We start from the raw sequence: 12,524 nt of genomic DNA, 5'->3' as shown, positions 1-12,524 counted from the left end.
CAACCTCAACTAAAAGTACTTTTTATAAAATAATTTTTTTTAAACCACAACCACAACAGCTACCGCAATACCAAACACACCCGAAAGAGCAATGAAGTTTACTGCAATATATGTATACGTAGCCCGCACACATTCATTCAATTACGATGGGCTGATACATGCAATGCAAATTGGCTCTCCCCCCTGATTGATCTGTAAAATCCTGAGCTCAGGTTATGACTCTCTGAGGTTTCATGGAAGCTCACTTTGTTTTCGTCAATGAAGGAGCATATATTCTAACTCGTATTTTTGGCCGTCCGTGCTCTCTTCACAGTATTCCACTTTGCAATTTTCCACGGAAAATGGTATATCATATAAACAGTAAAACGTCAGCAGTGAGAAGGACTTCTCAAGCAATGGAAACACAGACCAGGATGCGTAGAAATCGATATTCAACTGGGAATATTTTGCAATATAATCGCCCCTTGTGAAGCAAATTATTCGCTTATTTTGCAATCAAAGTTGTCTTTTAACTATTCATTTGTACGGTGAAGTACAATGCTGTGTTCAGCGAAATTTCCGTAGCTGTGTTATCAGATTGGGAGGAAAATTCAAAGTCAATTTGATTTATTAGTTGCTTTTCGGCTTTAGTTTGAAAAGAAACGAGTTATTTTATATCTATAATTTTACCGTCATCAATCATCATTAGTTTGTCTCACATCAGTCATCATAAAACATGGTAATGGGCAGAGATAAATGAAGCTCACGAGTCTTACTCCATCTCGAACGATTGCTATCTGTGCTGTACATGGTCACCGTCACCGTCACTCTGGCAGTGCTTTATTTTGAGAAGATCTCAATAATTTCTTATTGGACAATCACCAAACCAGGCCTCAGCCAGTTACTAATTCATTTATCACAATCGATCGAGTCAGATACTATTTTAGGCGACCCAGGAAAAGCAGTTGGAAGTGGTTCTGCTTTTTATGCAAATTGCCCACCACTTTCTCTTTCTTTTTTGAGTATTTTTGTTTATTAACACTATCTAAAAAGAAATATTTGCCAAATAACATAAGAAATTTTTTTTCCGATGAAATAGCACAGTTTGATAGATGAAAAAACACAGTTTGATATAAGTTATAATGAAAACATGTTATATTCTAAGATGTTTCTAATAGGAAACTCAGTATTTCAAATATATTGTTAAATGAGCCAACACATATTACAACTAGAAAAGATGGGACAGAAAAAAGAAAGGAAAAAAAGAAAGAGACCTTAAAGACATTGAAATTTCAATTACGACACAATCGGTATCATTCAAAAAATTTCAACAAGGCAAATCCAATGACACCAAGAAAAATCATCAATGGTGACAGGATTGGGTCCCTCTATTTGTCCGAAGGCAAGTGAGTTCTTATTGTTGTTGAATTTGTCTCATCAAGATATTTTTTATGGTACCTGTGGTGTTGTAATCGGTTATAGGTGCCTCAAAGATCTCTTTAATATTTTCTCTCTTATCTTCTTATTGTAATTTGTACCAATTTATTTAATAATTTCTTTGAAATATTGCATTTTCTATGAGCAATATCTTAAAATATTGTGTTTTTCAATCGCAACATATACCAAATTGTGTTGATTTTTAAAAAAAAATATTGTTTTTGTTCATTTTATTTTGTGTTTCGTTATGACTTTGAGATATAAAAATAGTGATAGAATAAAGAGAGGAAATCGATGCCTATCAAACAAAACAAAATCGTCGGGTAGAGGATTAATTAACTTGCTACCCTGTCATGAATCCTACACATGGCAAATCATAACTAAAAAATAGGAATTATTTTTTAAAAATGACATGGTTAGTGTAGAATTTTGGAAAAATAAGACATGTTGAAAAAATACTTGAAAAATAGTGTGATTTGAATACAATTGCAATTCTTATTATCATATTTGTTTATAATCATGATTCATAATCACAATTACAATTAATATGAAAACTTTGTTTCAGCTTCCCATTGTCGCCGCTCTATTAAAGAAAAAAACTACCACTAAAATAAATTTCAATTCTCCATCAAAACATCAAAATCATCTTCCCCTCATCTCCACGTATCTTTTTATTATTTTTCCAAAACAAACTGTTAGCTCAATCAGTTTGATTCAGTCTCTTCACCGTGACAACCGACAAAACCACTACCTAGCCATTAGAAAATCAAGGTAAAATAGTTTCCTTTTCTCTTACTTTTATAGGTTTCATTGTTGAATTAAGAAATTTTAAATTTTGATTTATGATTGTTCATGTGGTGTTTGATAATTTGTTATGTATCAAATTTGATTTTGCATTTTATTGTGTTGATGTTATCAAATATTTGTTTTATATATACCCTTAGTTAGGATGCCATATATATGAGGTAATTCTTCATTTACACGTAGAGGTAAAGTTTTTCAGTATATGAATCCTGGTTTGGTTAACCCTTTTATTCTATGGATGTAGGAGTTGTATGGTTCAGAGACCATATATACGGAATGAGAATGCAAGTTTGTTTTTATATCACAACAAATTAAAAATATTATGCTAATTATAATAACATATTCATTAGATATCCTATCATTTATATTAATACATTTAATTTTTTTTTGGTTTTGCAGGATTTAGGTAAGATGTTTTGTCAGTTCTAAAAGTTGATGTCACTTTCAGATGTTCTGATTCCATTCATCATGCAAGAAAACTTTTTATTACATCATTTATTTGGAGCATATCAAGATGGATATTGACTTGCTTAGTGCACTTATTGAGAGATGGAGAAGGAAGACTCATACATTCCATATTCAAGTAGGTGAGATGACGTCTATATTATAAGACATTGTTGTTTTGTTTAGCTTGTCTATAAATGGGCGAGCACTTATTACTGTGGGTATTCAAAATAAGATTGCTCTATGCAAGCAGGCATTTGAACGAGCACCTCTTCTCTTGAAATGTTTAATGAAAACACTTTATGTATGAGATGGCTTCATAACAATTTCTCTGAATCACCTGTTCATGTTAATGATTAGATTCTACGATGGTATGTTTATGCTAACTAATAACGCAATTAACATATTGAATGATTTGATGTGGATTTTAAGCTATTGATGTATAGATATGCTAGAACATATATACTTTATATGTTTATCAACATACTCTTCATGGATTTTAACGGGATACGTGTGCCTTTTGTTCTACCCACCACTGTTGGAGGACTTCAACTCCATTTTACTATATAATTGGGGTTAAGATGTCCTTTCATGTTTGTACAGACACTTAAGTTAAACAATGTTAAAATATTACACCAATTACTATTATAATAACGAACAAAAACAACATCAATTATTGGACTTCTTATTAAACTTTCTCTTACATCCTTTACTTTATTCAACACTATGTTAAGATATTGATTTAGGGTTTTGGATTACACTCATTTAGGGTTTAAGTTCAAGGTTTATAGGCTGGGAGTTTGGATGTTAGAATTTAGGATTTTAGAATTTGAGATTTAAGGTTAAGGATTATGAACTTAGGTTTGGGTTTGGGGTTTTGAATTTTAGAATTTAGGGTTTAAAGTTCCTGAGCTTTTGAATTTTATAATTTTAGGTTTAAGGTTAGGGTTAATGTTTATGGTTAGGGATTATGAGTTTTGTTTGAGGTTAATTTATGGGTAAGAGTACTTTAGGGTTTGGTTTAGGGTTAATTTGAGGTTTGATTTGTGGTTAATTTGGGGTTAAGGTAGTTTAGGATTAATTTGGAGTTATGGTAGTTTAAGGTTTTGGTTAATAACATAATTGTACTTCCTATTATTGGTTTTATAATTCAACTGCCATTCTCATTCACAATTATTTGACAAAACCGATAATCATATTCGTTATTGTATGAAAGTGTGCTATTTCATTAAAACTTTTCTTATGTATGCTATATGCTTATATTTTTTACCAAACTGTGTTAGTTTGGTAAAACAAAACCCTAAAAACAGAACAAAGAACAATAAAGAAAGTGAAATTGTATAACCAAACAAATTAGTTGCTTCTCAATTTCCTAGTCTTGGGAAAAAAAAGGCTAATTTTTATGCAGAAACCATGAGCGATTTGTACGAGTAATAACTAACTAGGTTACTTCTTGTGCTACAATGCAGGTAAAACAAAAAAAAAATTGAATGTCAAAAAATTTTAAAATGACTTTTTTAAAAGCTTTGAAACGATGACATATTAGATCAGTCCGGGTTTATCTACTAAACTTGTGATTTAAATCATTAATTCTAATAAGTTCAATAATATATATATATATATATATATATATATATATATATATATATATATATATAGTTACATGGTAAATAAATATAAAAACCTATTTGAGATTATATAAATATTGAAAAATAAAATTGAAAAACAAACTCAACAAAAAACCTAATATTGAAGGTTGATAATGGACCAAAAAAAAGCCGGGGAGGGGGGCAAGCACAAATATATGAAAAAAAAAAATTAAATTAACTATTCATTAAATATAAGAAGATATCATACAAATAACAATTGGAAAAAGCTTTTTTTTAATTAATATAGATGTACGAAATAATTATAATTTCCTGAAATTATTTAATTATTATAAAGATTATTAAATGATGTCTTTTACTCATGTATTTTGTATGTGGTAAATATATTGATTATTATTTTTTAATATTATTTTTTAAAAAATAATTATATTTTAATACAAAACTAACTATTCATTAATATAAGATATCATACAAATAGCAATTGGAAAAGGGTTTTTTTAATTAATATGGATGTAAGAATTAATTATAATTTCTTGAAATTATTTAATTATTCATTTGTAGCATAAAGATTATCAAATGATGTCTTTTACTCATGTATTTTATATATGGTAAATATATTGATTATTATAATATAATATTATTTTTGAAAAAATAATTATATTTTAATAATTTTAGGATGTATTTAATTATTAATTTGGATGTAGATATAATATATATGTTGTATTTTGTTATAGCTATGTTTTTTAGAAAAACCAAAAATAAACCTTGTTTACTAATTTGAATATCTAATGAAATAAAACTTTATTTTTAAAAAAATTGTTTTGAAATTTTTCATCCTTATATATTCTTATTTTTTTCTTATATTCTTTTTTTATTATTATCAAAATGTCCCACAAATCACCAAGAAAAATTATTATTTTTAAACAAATATGATGTAAAAAAATAAAAAACTTGAAAACCATGTAAGAAAAAAAAATAGTGTAAAAGAAAAAAAAAAGAGAAAAAAAAACCAGGTATGGAGGCTTGACATAGGTAGTTAGAGTTCTCGGGTCCTTCAAACAAAGCTTAGGCATATGGCTAGGTCATCTATCCCAATTTGTTTTTTTTTAATAAATAAGTAGATGATATGTCATTTGGTTTTCCAGAATCTAATCGTAATCGTGGTTTGCGGAAATTTGTATTTAATTTTTTTTATCTAAAAACTTATTTTCAATATATTTTCGCTTAAAAGAATCAATAAAAACCTTTAAAGTCTCCAAAAACCTATTATCAACCTAAAAACCCCTAAAAATTTAAAAACAAAAAATAAAACAAAAAAGAATTTAGATAAGATTAAGGTTCGAAATAATCACTATCAAACTACTTTTATAAAATAAAACTCGTTTACACTAAAATCAATGATTTTAGTGGCTAACATTGATATCAACGAATGATTTTATCTCATTTTAACTAGGACCTGGTGACCTCTCTTTTCTCTCACTTATGGGGACTAAAATTAGGGGTGAGCAAAAAAACCGGAAAACCAATTAAACCGAGAAAACCAGAAAAAAATTAACCGAAAAAACCGAACCGAAAAAAAAACCGATTAAACCGATTAATTTTTTGAAAAAACCGGCCGGTTCGGTTTTATAAACAAAAAACCGAACCGAACCGAACCGAACCGAAACCGACAAAAAACCGGAAAAAAAACCGAGCCAAAACCGAGCCAAACCGGAAAAACCGAGCCAAAACCGGAAAAAACAGAGCCAAAACCAAGAAAACCGAGCCAAAACCGGAAAAACCGAGCCAAACCGGTTTGAACCGGTTTTTTCCCTAAAAAACCGAACCGAACCGAAACAGGCCGGTTTGACCCGGTTTCGGTTCGGTTTCGGTTTTTTTTTTCAAAAAAAAAAATTCGGTTTGGTTACTTTTTTTGATAAAAACCGAACCGAACCGAAAATAATCACTCCTAACTAAAATATAAATGAAATGCACTTATAGCTCAAATTTAAAATTATAAAAATTATAGGGACTATAAAGGTAGGAAAAGAAAATGATAAGAGGGAAAAACAATTCCCCCCAATCTCACATAGGCCAGGAGCTTCTCATTATTTTACATTTTGATTCTTTTTTATTGGATTTTTTTCTGTTAACAATTGTGAAGGATGTTATTAAAAAATAAAGTTGAATATAAATTTAGGCTCTACTATATATGTTTATAGTGTTTTAGTGAGGCGTTTTAGTAAAAAAATCTCTATTTTCTCGCTTATAAAGATTAAAATGTAAAAGAAATGAACTTTTGGTTCAAATTTGAAATTACAAAATCTTAGGAAAATAAAAGTATAAGAATGAAAAAGTACTTTTCCCTCAATTTTACAATGGCCATGGTTTTTTTTATTTACATTTAGATCCTCGAATTTGTTTTTCATAATATTTTTTTACAAATTGAGCATCAAATCAAATTGATTATAAAAGAATGCAATTAAAAAAAGAAGATTTGAGGATAAAATTTGGAAAAAAAAACTTCGGCTATAGTATAAATTGCTACTGCAGCGAGGAGTAACGTGGAATATTTATTTCCTTTCACTTTCTTCGATTCCTTAACGATGCCTGTGTCTTGCTTCTCTAATCTTTCGTGTTTTGTCTGTTAATCTGCTGTAAGCCCCCCATTAACTGTTACAATTTCATCGTAGAAAATCTGGGAATTTTACCTCTCATCATAATTGAACAGACGTTGTTTGATAAAAGACCCATGTTACTTTTCAGGCAAATTGTTGTTTTCTTCTTTCCGAGCTTGTTTGGTAACGAAGGGGTGAGGTCTGCCTGTTTTTAAGTGCCCATTTGGTGGAATGGATTGCTTTTGAGTTTGAATATGTTACTGGGCATGTTCTGGTTATTGATGATCTGTTTTTTGCTTCAATTTCAGGGTTAGTCTTCACATGAACATAAATTTTACTGTTGATATATAGTTATTAAAAATGTCGATTGCAAAGCCTTTGAAGAAGTTAGTATCTGCTGTTATTCTTGATTTGGATGGTACCCTTCTTCATACAGGTCAGCTTTTGCACTTTGGATTCATTTTTCATTTTACTTACATGGTCGTTTTCGCTGTCACATTTTTGCTTGTGTGTGGACATAATTGTTCTTCGATTTAATGGCACAGATGGCATAGTGAGCGATGTTTTGAAAGTTTTCGTGGTCAAGTATGGAAAACAATGGGATGGGAGGGAAACTCAAAAAATAGTGGGAAAGACACCTTTGGAAGCTGCTGCTGCTGTGGTGGAAGATTACGAGCTTCCTTGTTCAACTGATGATTTTCTGACTCAAATCACCCCATTGCTCTATGATCAGTAATTTATCTCTACACTCCTATGCACTATGTATGTGGATCTGGGATCTTTTGTGAAGGCATCTCGAAAATATTATCTAATGTTTTTTGTAAGTCAGTGGGTTTACTTGAAACACATAGTTGACTTGTGTACATGGTTGATCATGTGACCAAATAGATGTGTAAAGATAAAATAAACAAACTGTTAGATTGCCATTTTGCTGCCTCTATGTTTTTCTGTTTATGATTTTCTTTTCCTAAAACATGGAATAGTAGGACTTTCTTATGAAAAATTTGAATTTCTGACTGTTGTGTGCACGCACTTGATCTTATATATTGGAAGTAATTGACACTTGGGTCTTTTATCAATTTGAAGGTGGTGCAGCATTAAGGCTCTTCCTGGTGCCAATCGGTTAATAAAACATTTGAGTAGTCATAATGTGCCTATGGCATTGGCTTCAAACTCTCCAAGGGCAAATATAGAATCCAAAATTTCTTACCATCAGGGTGGGTTTGTTTAAGAAATTTAATGAAACTGATAGGTTTTATTTCCTGTTGCTTCTTTTGAAAATTAGCTAGGGTGGCATAGCAAAGAGTCAAACTTGAACTGCATTCGTACTCTACTTGCTTGGTTGCTCATTATACCTGCTTACAGGCTGGAAGGGATCCTTTTCTGTCATCATTGCTGGTGATGAAGTGAGAACAGGAAAGCCATCTCCTGAAATGTAAGATACATTTACAATTTGTATTTTACTTTTTTTTGGATTATCAATCTTGTTTGACTGAAAAGTCACAAATGTTCTTGGATTCTGACTTTGTAAGGTTGTCATTCTAGATTTTTGGAAGCTGCTAAAAGGCTAAATGTCAAACCATCCAGCTGCCTTGTGATTGAAGATTCTTTGTGAGTGAGTTTAACACATAAGTTATTATTGTAGTAAACCTTTTGATTTGTCTAACTGTGTCTCCTAGCTCTATGAAGAAATACTGTGAGTGTTGCAGTCCTAAAAAATGATGATCCAAAAGTTAATTACTTTCAAGCAGTCTAATTCTGACTGACAGTTTAAGTTGGCGTAGGATTTGATCAAGAATCACAATGTCTTTAGTACTTAACCCCTATTGCATTTGTTTTCAGCTTTTCCACTAGGATGGTGTTCCCGCTTCATATTTTGTTGAAATGACAATTATGAACTTTTTTTATATGTTTTCTAATTATTAAATAAAATATAGGATCAAATATTTAAGTAGCCCACTTTATTATATGTTCATTAACATAATCATATACTGAAACAAAAACAAGAATAAGAATCGATGATGGTAAAATATTATAGATTTATTCTATCAAAAGACATCTCAACTTTTTTTTTCGAGACCTTTTGCCTCATGATTGTTATGGGGGATATATTCATGCAGTACCGAGCATCTATGCTTAGATCACAAGTCAAATAAAGATGCTCCATGCACCAATATTATATGCTGAAACTCTAATTTGATCATGAGTACTAGTTGATTTTTTATTAGATTTAACTTAAGGAATTTTTCCATATTTATTGTATATGATTAAAAAAATATTAAAGAATGTTATATTAGTCATAACAAAAAATGTGGAGTGGGAATACCACTACCCTCTCCACCATTGTCTCCTTCTGTCTGTGCACTCTAATTTTTGAACCGAATAACATCAAAATATTGTTGTTTCTCAATAAAGTACATGGGAAAGTAGAAATGTGTGCCTGCTTTCTATCACAAAGTTCCTTTTACTGATTTTGGAAAGGTTGTGGCTATGTCAGGCCAGGTGTTACTGGTGGTAAGGCCGCTGGCATGGAAGTAGTTGCTGTACCATCCATTCCAAAATCTCATCTTTATACAGAAGCAGATGAAGTTATCAATTCTCTGCTTGATTTACAACCTGAATTGTGGGGCCTCCCTCCATTTGAAGATTGTAAATCCCAAAAGACCTGTGTCAATGTTGAAGTTGCCTTTATTTTCTTTTCATTCTAGTTCTCGTGAGAAAATTGATCTGTGATTGCAGGGATGGAGGGTACTTTGCCTATCGAACCTTGGCATATTGGCGGTCCTGTGGTCAAGGGATTTGGTCGTGGCTCAAAGGTTCTTGGAATCCCAACTGGTATGTATCTTCCTATGTGTTCTCTTTATGTGTTGTGTCTGAAGTTGTGCATGTTGAATAACATCATCAGTTTTTTGGGAATCTACTTCACTACTTATCTGACCTTGGTGTCACACTTTGTTTCAATGAATTTGAGCATAAAAATGGGTTATCCATGTTCTCTATGATGACTTCTATGTCATTCCATCATCTAACAAGTTTATTTGTATTTTTCAGCTAATTTATCTACCAAAGGTTATTCAGCACTTCTTTCAGAACATCCATCAGGTGTTTATTTTGGTTGGGCTGGATTATCATCGCAAGGTCTTTACAAAATGGTCATGAGTATTGGTTGGAACCCATATTTTAACAACACCGAAAAGACTATAGTAAGTTTGACACTGACATAAGTGATGACCTGTGCATGCCTTAATCTATTCTCTTAATCTAATTTGTATTGTAGGAACCTTGGTTGCTTCATGAATTTGATGGGGATTTTTATGGTGAGGAATTGCGCCTTGTGGTAGTTGGCTATATTCGACCAGAGGTATAATCAACTCTCACGGTATCCTTTTTGTATTCCTTGTTATATCACGCTAATTGGTGTTCTTTCTGCATCCTTTGTCATCAGCGTCTTGCATTCCCTTTTTCACTAAATTTTGGTTTTGAAAAACTACAGGCCAATTTTTCATCGCTTGAGAGCTTGATAGCAAAGATTCATGAGGATAGAAGAATTGCAGAGAGAGCTCTAGACATTCCAACGTACTCGAAATATAGGGATGACCCGTATTTGAAAGGCTCTTCCCTGTAACCATAGCAAGCATCCATAAACTTTATGATCCTTAATTTTTCCAGAGCCCTTACTGCAAACCTCTTTTGTTCATTGTAGAAGGCATTCATTGTGACCGTATTGCTCTCTCTTTTCATGAAATCTTAGGCCTGGCTCGTAATCACTGTGGGTATAAAAATGAAACTGTGCCCCGAGAGCCCCCGATTATTGTTACTGAATATTTATCTCGATAATGTACTTGAATTATAGCTGGGAAGCTGTTATGCAGACTAATGTTTCAGTTTCAGGTTCAGTCTATTTTGAGAGACAGAATTTCTTAGGTTACTTTTGGTTGGGATGAGGATTGGCATGGCTTCCAATGACTTAATCTGTTCCCCTGGCATGGCTCGATTAGAAGATAGGCAAGGGAAAAAATAAATAAAATTAGCTCCTCAATTTTAATTTTAATTAATCCTCGTTCCTTTTTGAGGTAGGACTTCGGAGTAGGAGTGTAGGAGTGTAGGACCCAAACCTGATTCTAATGTGTAAAAACCCACCGACCGTTATTTTGTCCTTTCTTGGTTAAAAACACCATGACAACCGTATCAGAAGACAGGGTTGACCTTCTTGGGAAATTCCGACCTTCGAAACTTTACTGGAATACCAGTGTGTTCTTTTCTTCCCAAAGAAGATGGGATCTCACTTCTTCTCCATTTCTGAATTCTTTACAAAAGTTGCTACTCCTTTTTCTTCCTCCACGCTTAAGGTGCGTAGGCTAAAAACTTGAGTTTTTTATAAGAATCAAACGATATTTTTTAAAGGGAGAGATAAACATGGCAACAGTCTCACAACATAGAAATGGTGGTAAAGATCTAGCAGTGGATAGGAAAAAAAAATCAGAGTTTCACTGTTCGCCACCTGATTTGCTTCCTTAATTAACGAAGCAAACCTCCTTGAAGAAAGATCTAGCAGTGGATAGGACAAGTTCCAAGAAAAAAAAATCTTCGGAAATCCTGCCTTGCAGGCAGCTGGATATGGAGGCGGATAAAAAGAAAAGGAAAAGGAAAATGAAGAATTTGTTAGAAATGATACCATATCATATCGTTTCACCAACTAATTGTGTCCACTCTTGGGCTCATAACTTGGTCTCAAACTGCAGTAAACTTGCAAATTAGAGATGGGGGCAGACCTGCAACATGTTTGTCCATGCCGAGCTTGGCCCACTCTAACCAGGAGTTATCTTCCTGAGCATCAAGGCTTCATTTTACCAGACGCGGAGGATCAATCAACGGACATGCATGTCCAAGATCATTTATCATATCAATAACTCCATCCTGACCCAGAGAGTATTCTTAACATGGCAGAAAACTTCCCTCCTCAATTTAGAGTTCTTATCCATAATTGGCCAACAAGAAAACATGCCCAATTTCGAGCTCCGATTTCAACAAGTGTGAGGAAAACTGACTAATTATTGTACATGGTTCACTGTCCAGTTATCTTTTGCGATCGGAATTTAATCACGACAAAGAAAGTTTGTAATTGCAACGAAACAATGTCGTCGTAGGTATGCAAGGGAAGCGAAGGATGCGAAAAAATGACAGATTTTTTAATCATTCAATGGATTCGAAAGTGACCATAACTTCCTTTTTCTTTCTTTCTTTCTTTCTTTCTTTTTTTCCATAAAAGCTGAAATGATTTCATAGCCCAAAATTTCAAGCAATCCAAAAAGTGATACCACCCCAAGCGAGATGGTGGCTCACTCCTACCTATGATTCCTAGTAGCAATGCTAAACTAAATTAATATAGGATTTTTTTTATAAAAAAATAGCACGGTTTTTAAAAAATAGTAAAATAACTAGGTTCGAAAAAAAAATTCACGAAAACGATAAATATTAAGATATTGCTAGTGAAAAAAACAACATTTTAAATAAATTATTAAATAAACTAATATAAAAAAGAGAAAAGAGAGAAGAAATAAAAAATAAAAATCTCCAAAGACATACTGAAATTTTAATTACAACACCATTGATACTATTAGAAAGATTTCGGCGATACGAATCCAACAATATTAAA

At 32.2% G+C, this 12,524-nt stretch overlaps 1 protein-coding gene across 6 annotated transcripts; it reads left to right on the top strand.

The window, feature by feature from the left end:
- The first annotated feature begins 6,748 nt into the window (after positions 1–6,748).
- Positions 6,749–10,758, top strand: LOC7467854 (bifunctional riboflavin kinase/FMN phosphatase). 6 transcript variants are annotated; one of them, XM_002302178.4, is made up of 12 exons: positions 6,749–6,907; positions 7,017–7,062; positions 7,177–7,304; positions 7,414–7,600; positions 7,955–8,085; positions 8,234–8,303; positions 8,414–8,479; positions 9,366–9,517; positions 9,608–9,703; positions 9,920–10,071; positions 10,146–10,229; positions 10,362–10,758. In XM_002302178.4, the coding sequence occupies exons 3-12, from the start codon at positions 7,229–7,231 to the stop codon at positions 10,491–10,493; spliced, it is 1,146 nt and encodes a 381-aa protein (XP_002302214.4). In that variant the 5' UTR covers positions 6,749–6,907; positions 7,017–7,062; positions 7,177–7,228; the 3' UTR covers positions 10,494–10,758. The 6 variants fall into 6 exon arrangements, with proteins under 6 accessions (XP_002302214.4, XP_024450253.2, XP_024450254.2 ...); XM_024594485.2 differs by having other exon boundaries at positions 7,017–7,067; XM_024594486.2 differs by having other exon boundaries at positions 7,017–7,304.
- Positions 10,759–12,524: the final 1,766 nt, after the last annotated feature.

Source organism: Populus trichocarpa, chromosome 2 (assembly GCF_000002775.5).
Source record: "Populus trichocarpa isolate Nisqually-1 chromosome 2, P.trichocarpa_v4.1, whole genome shotgun sequence".
Lineage (NCBI taxonomy): Eukaryota > Viridiplantae > Streptophyta > Magnoliopsida > Malpighiales > Salicaceae > Populus > Populus trichocarpa.
Note: the sequence above shows the minus strand (reverse complement) of the source record. Positions and strands in the feature narration are given on the sequence as shown.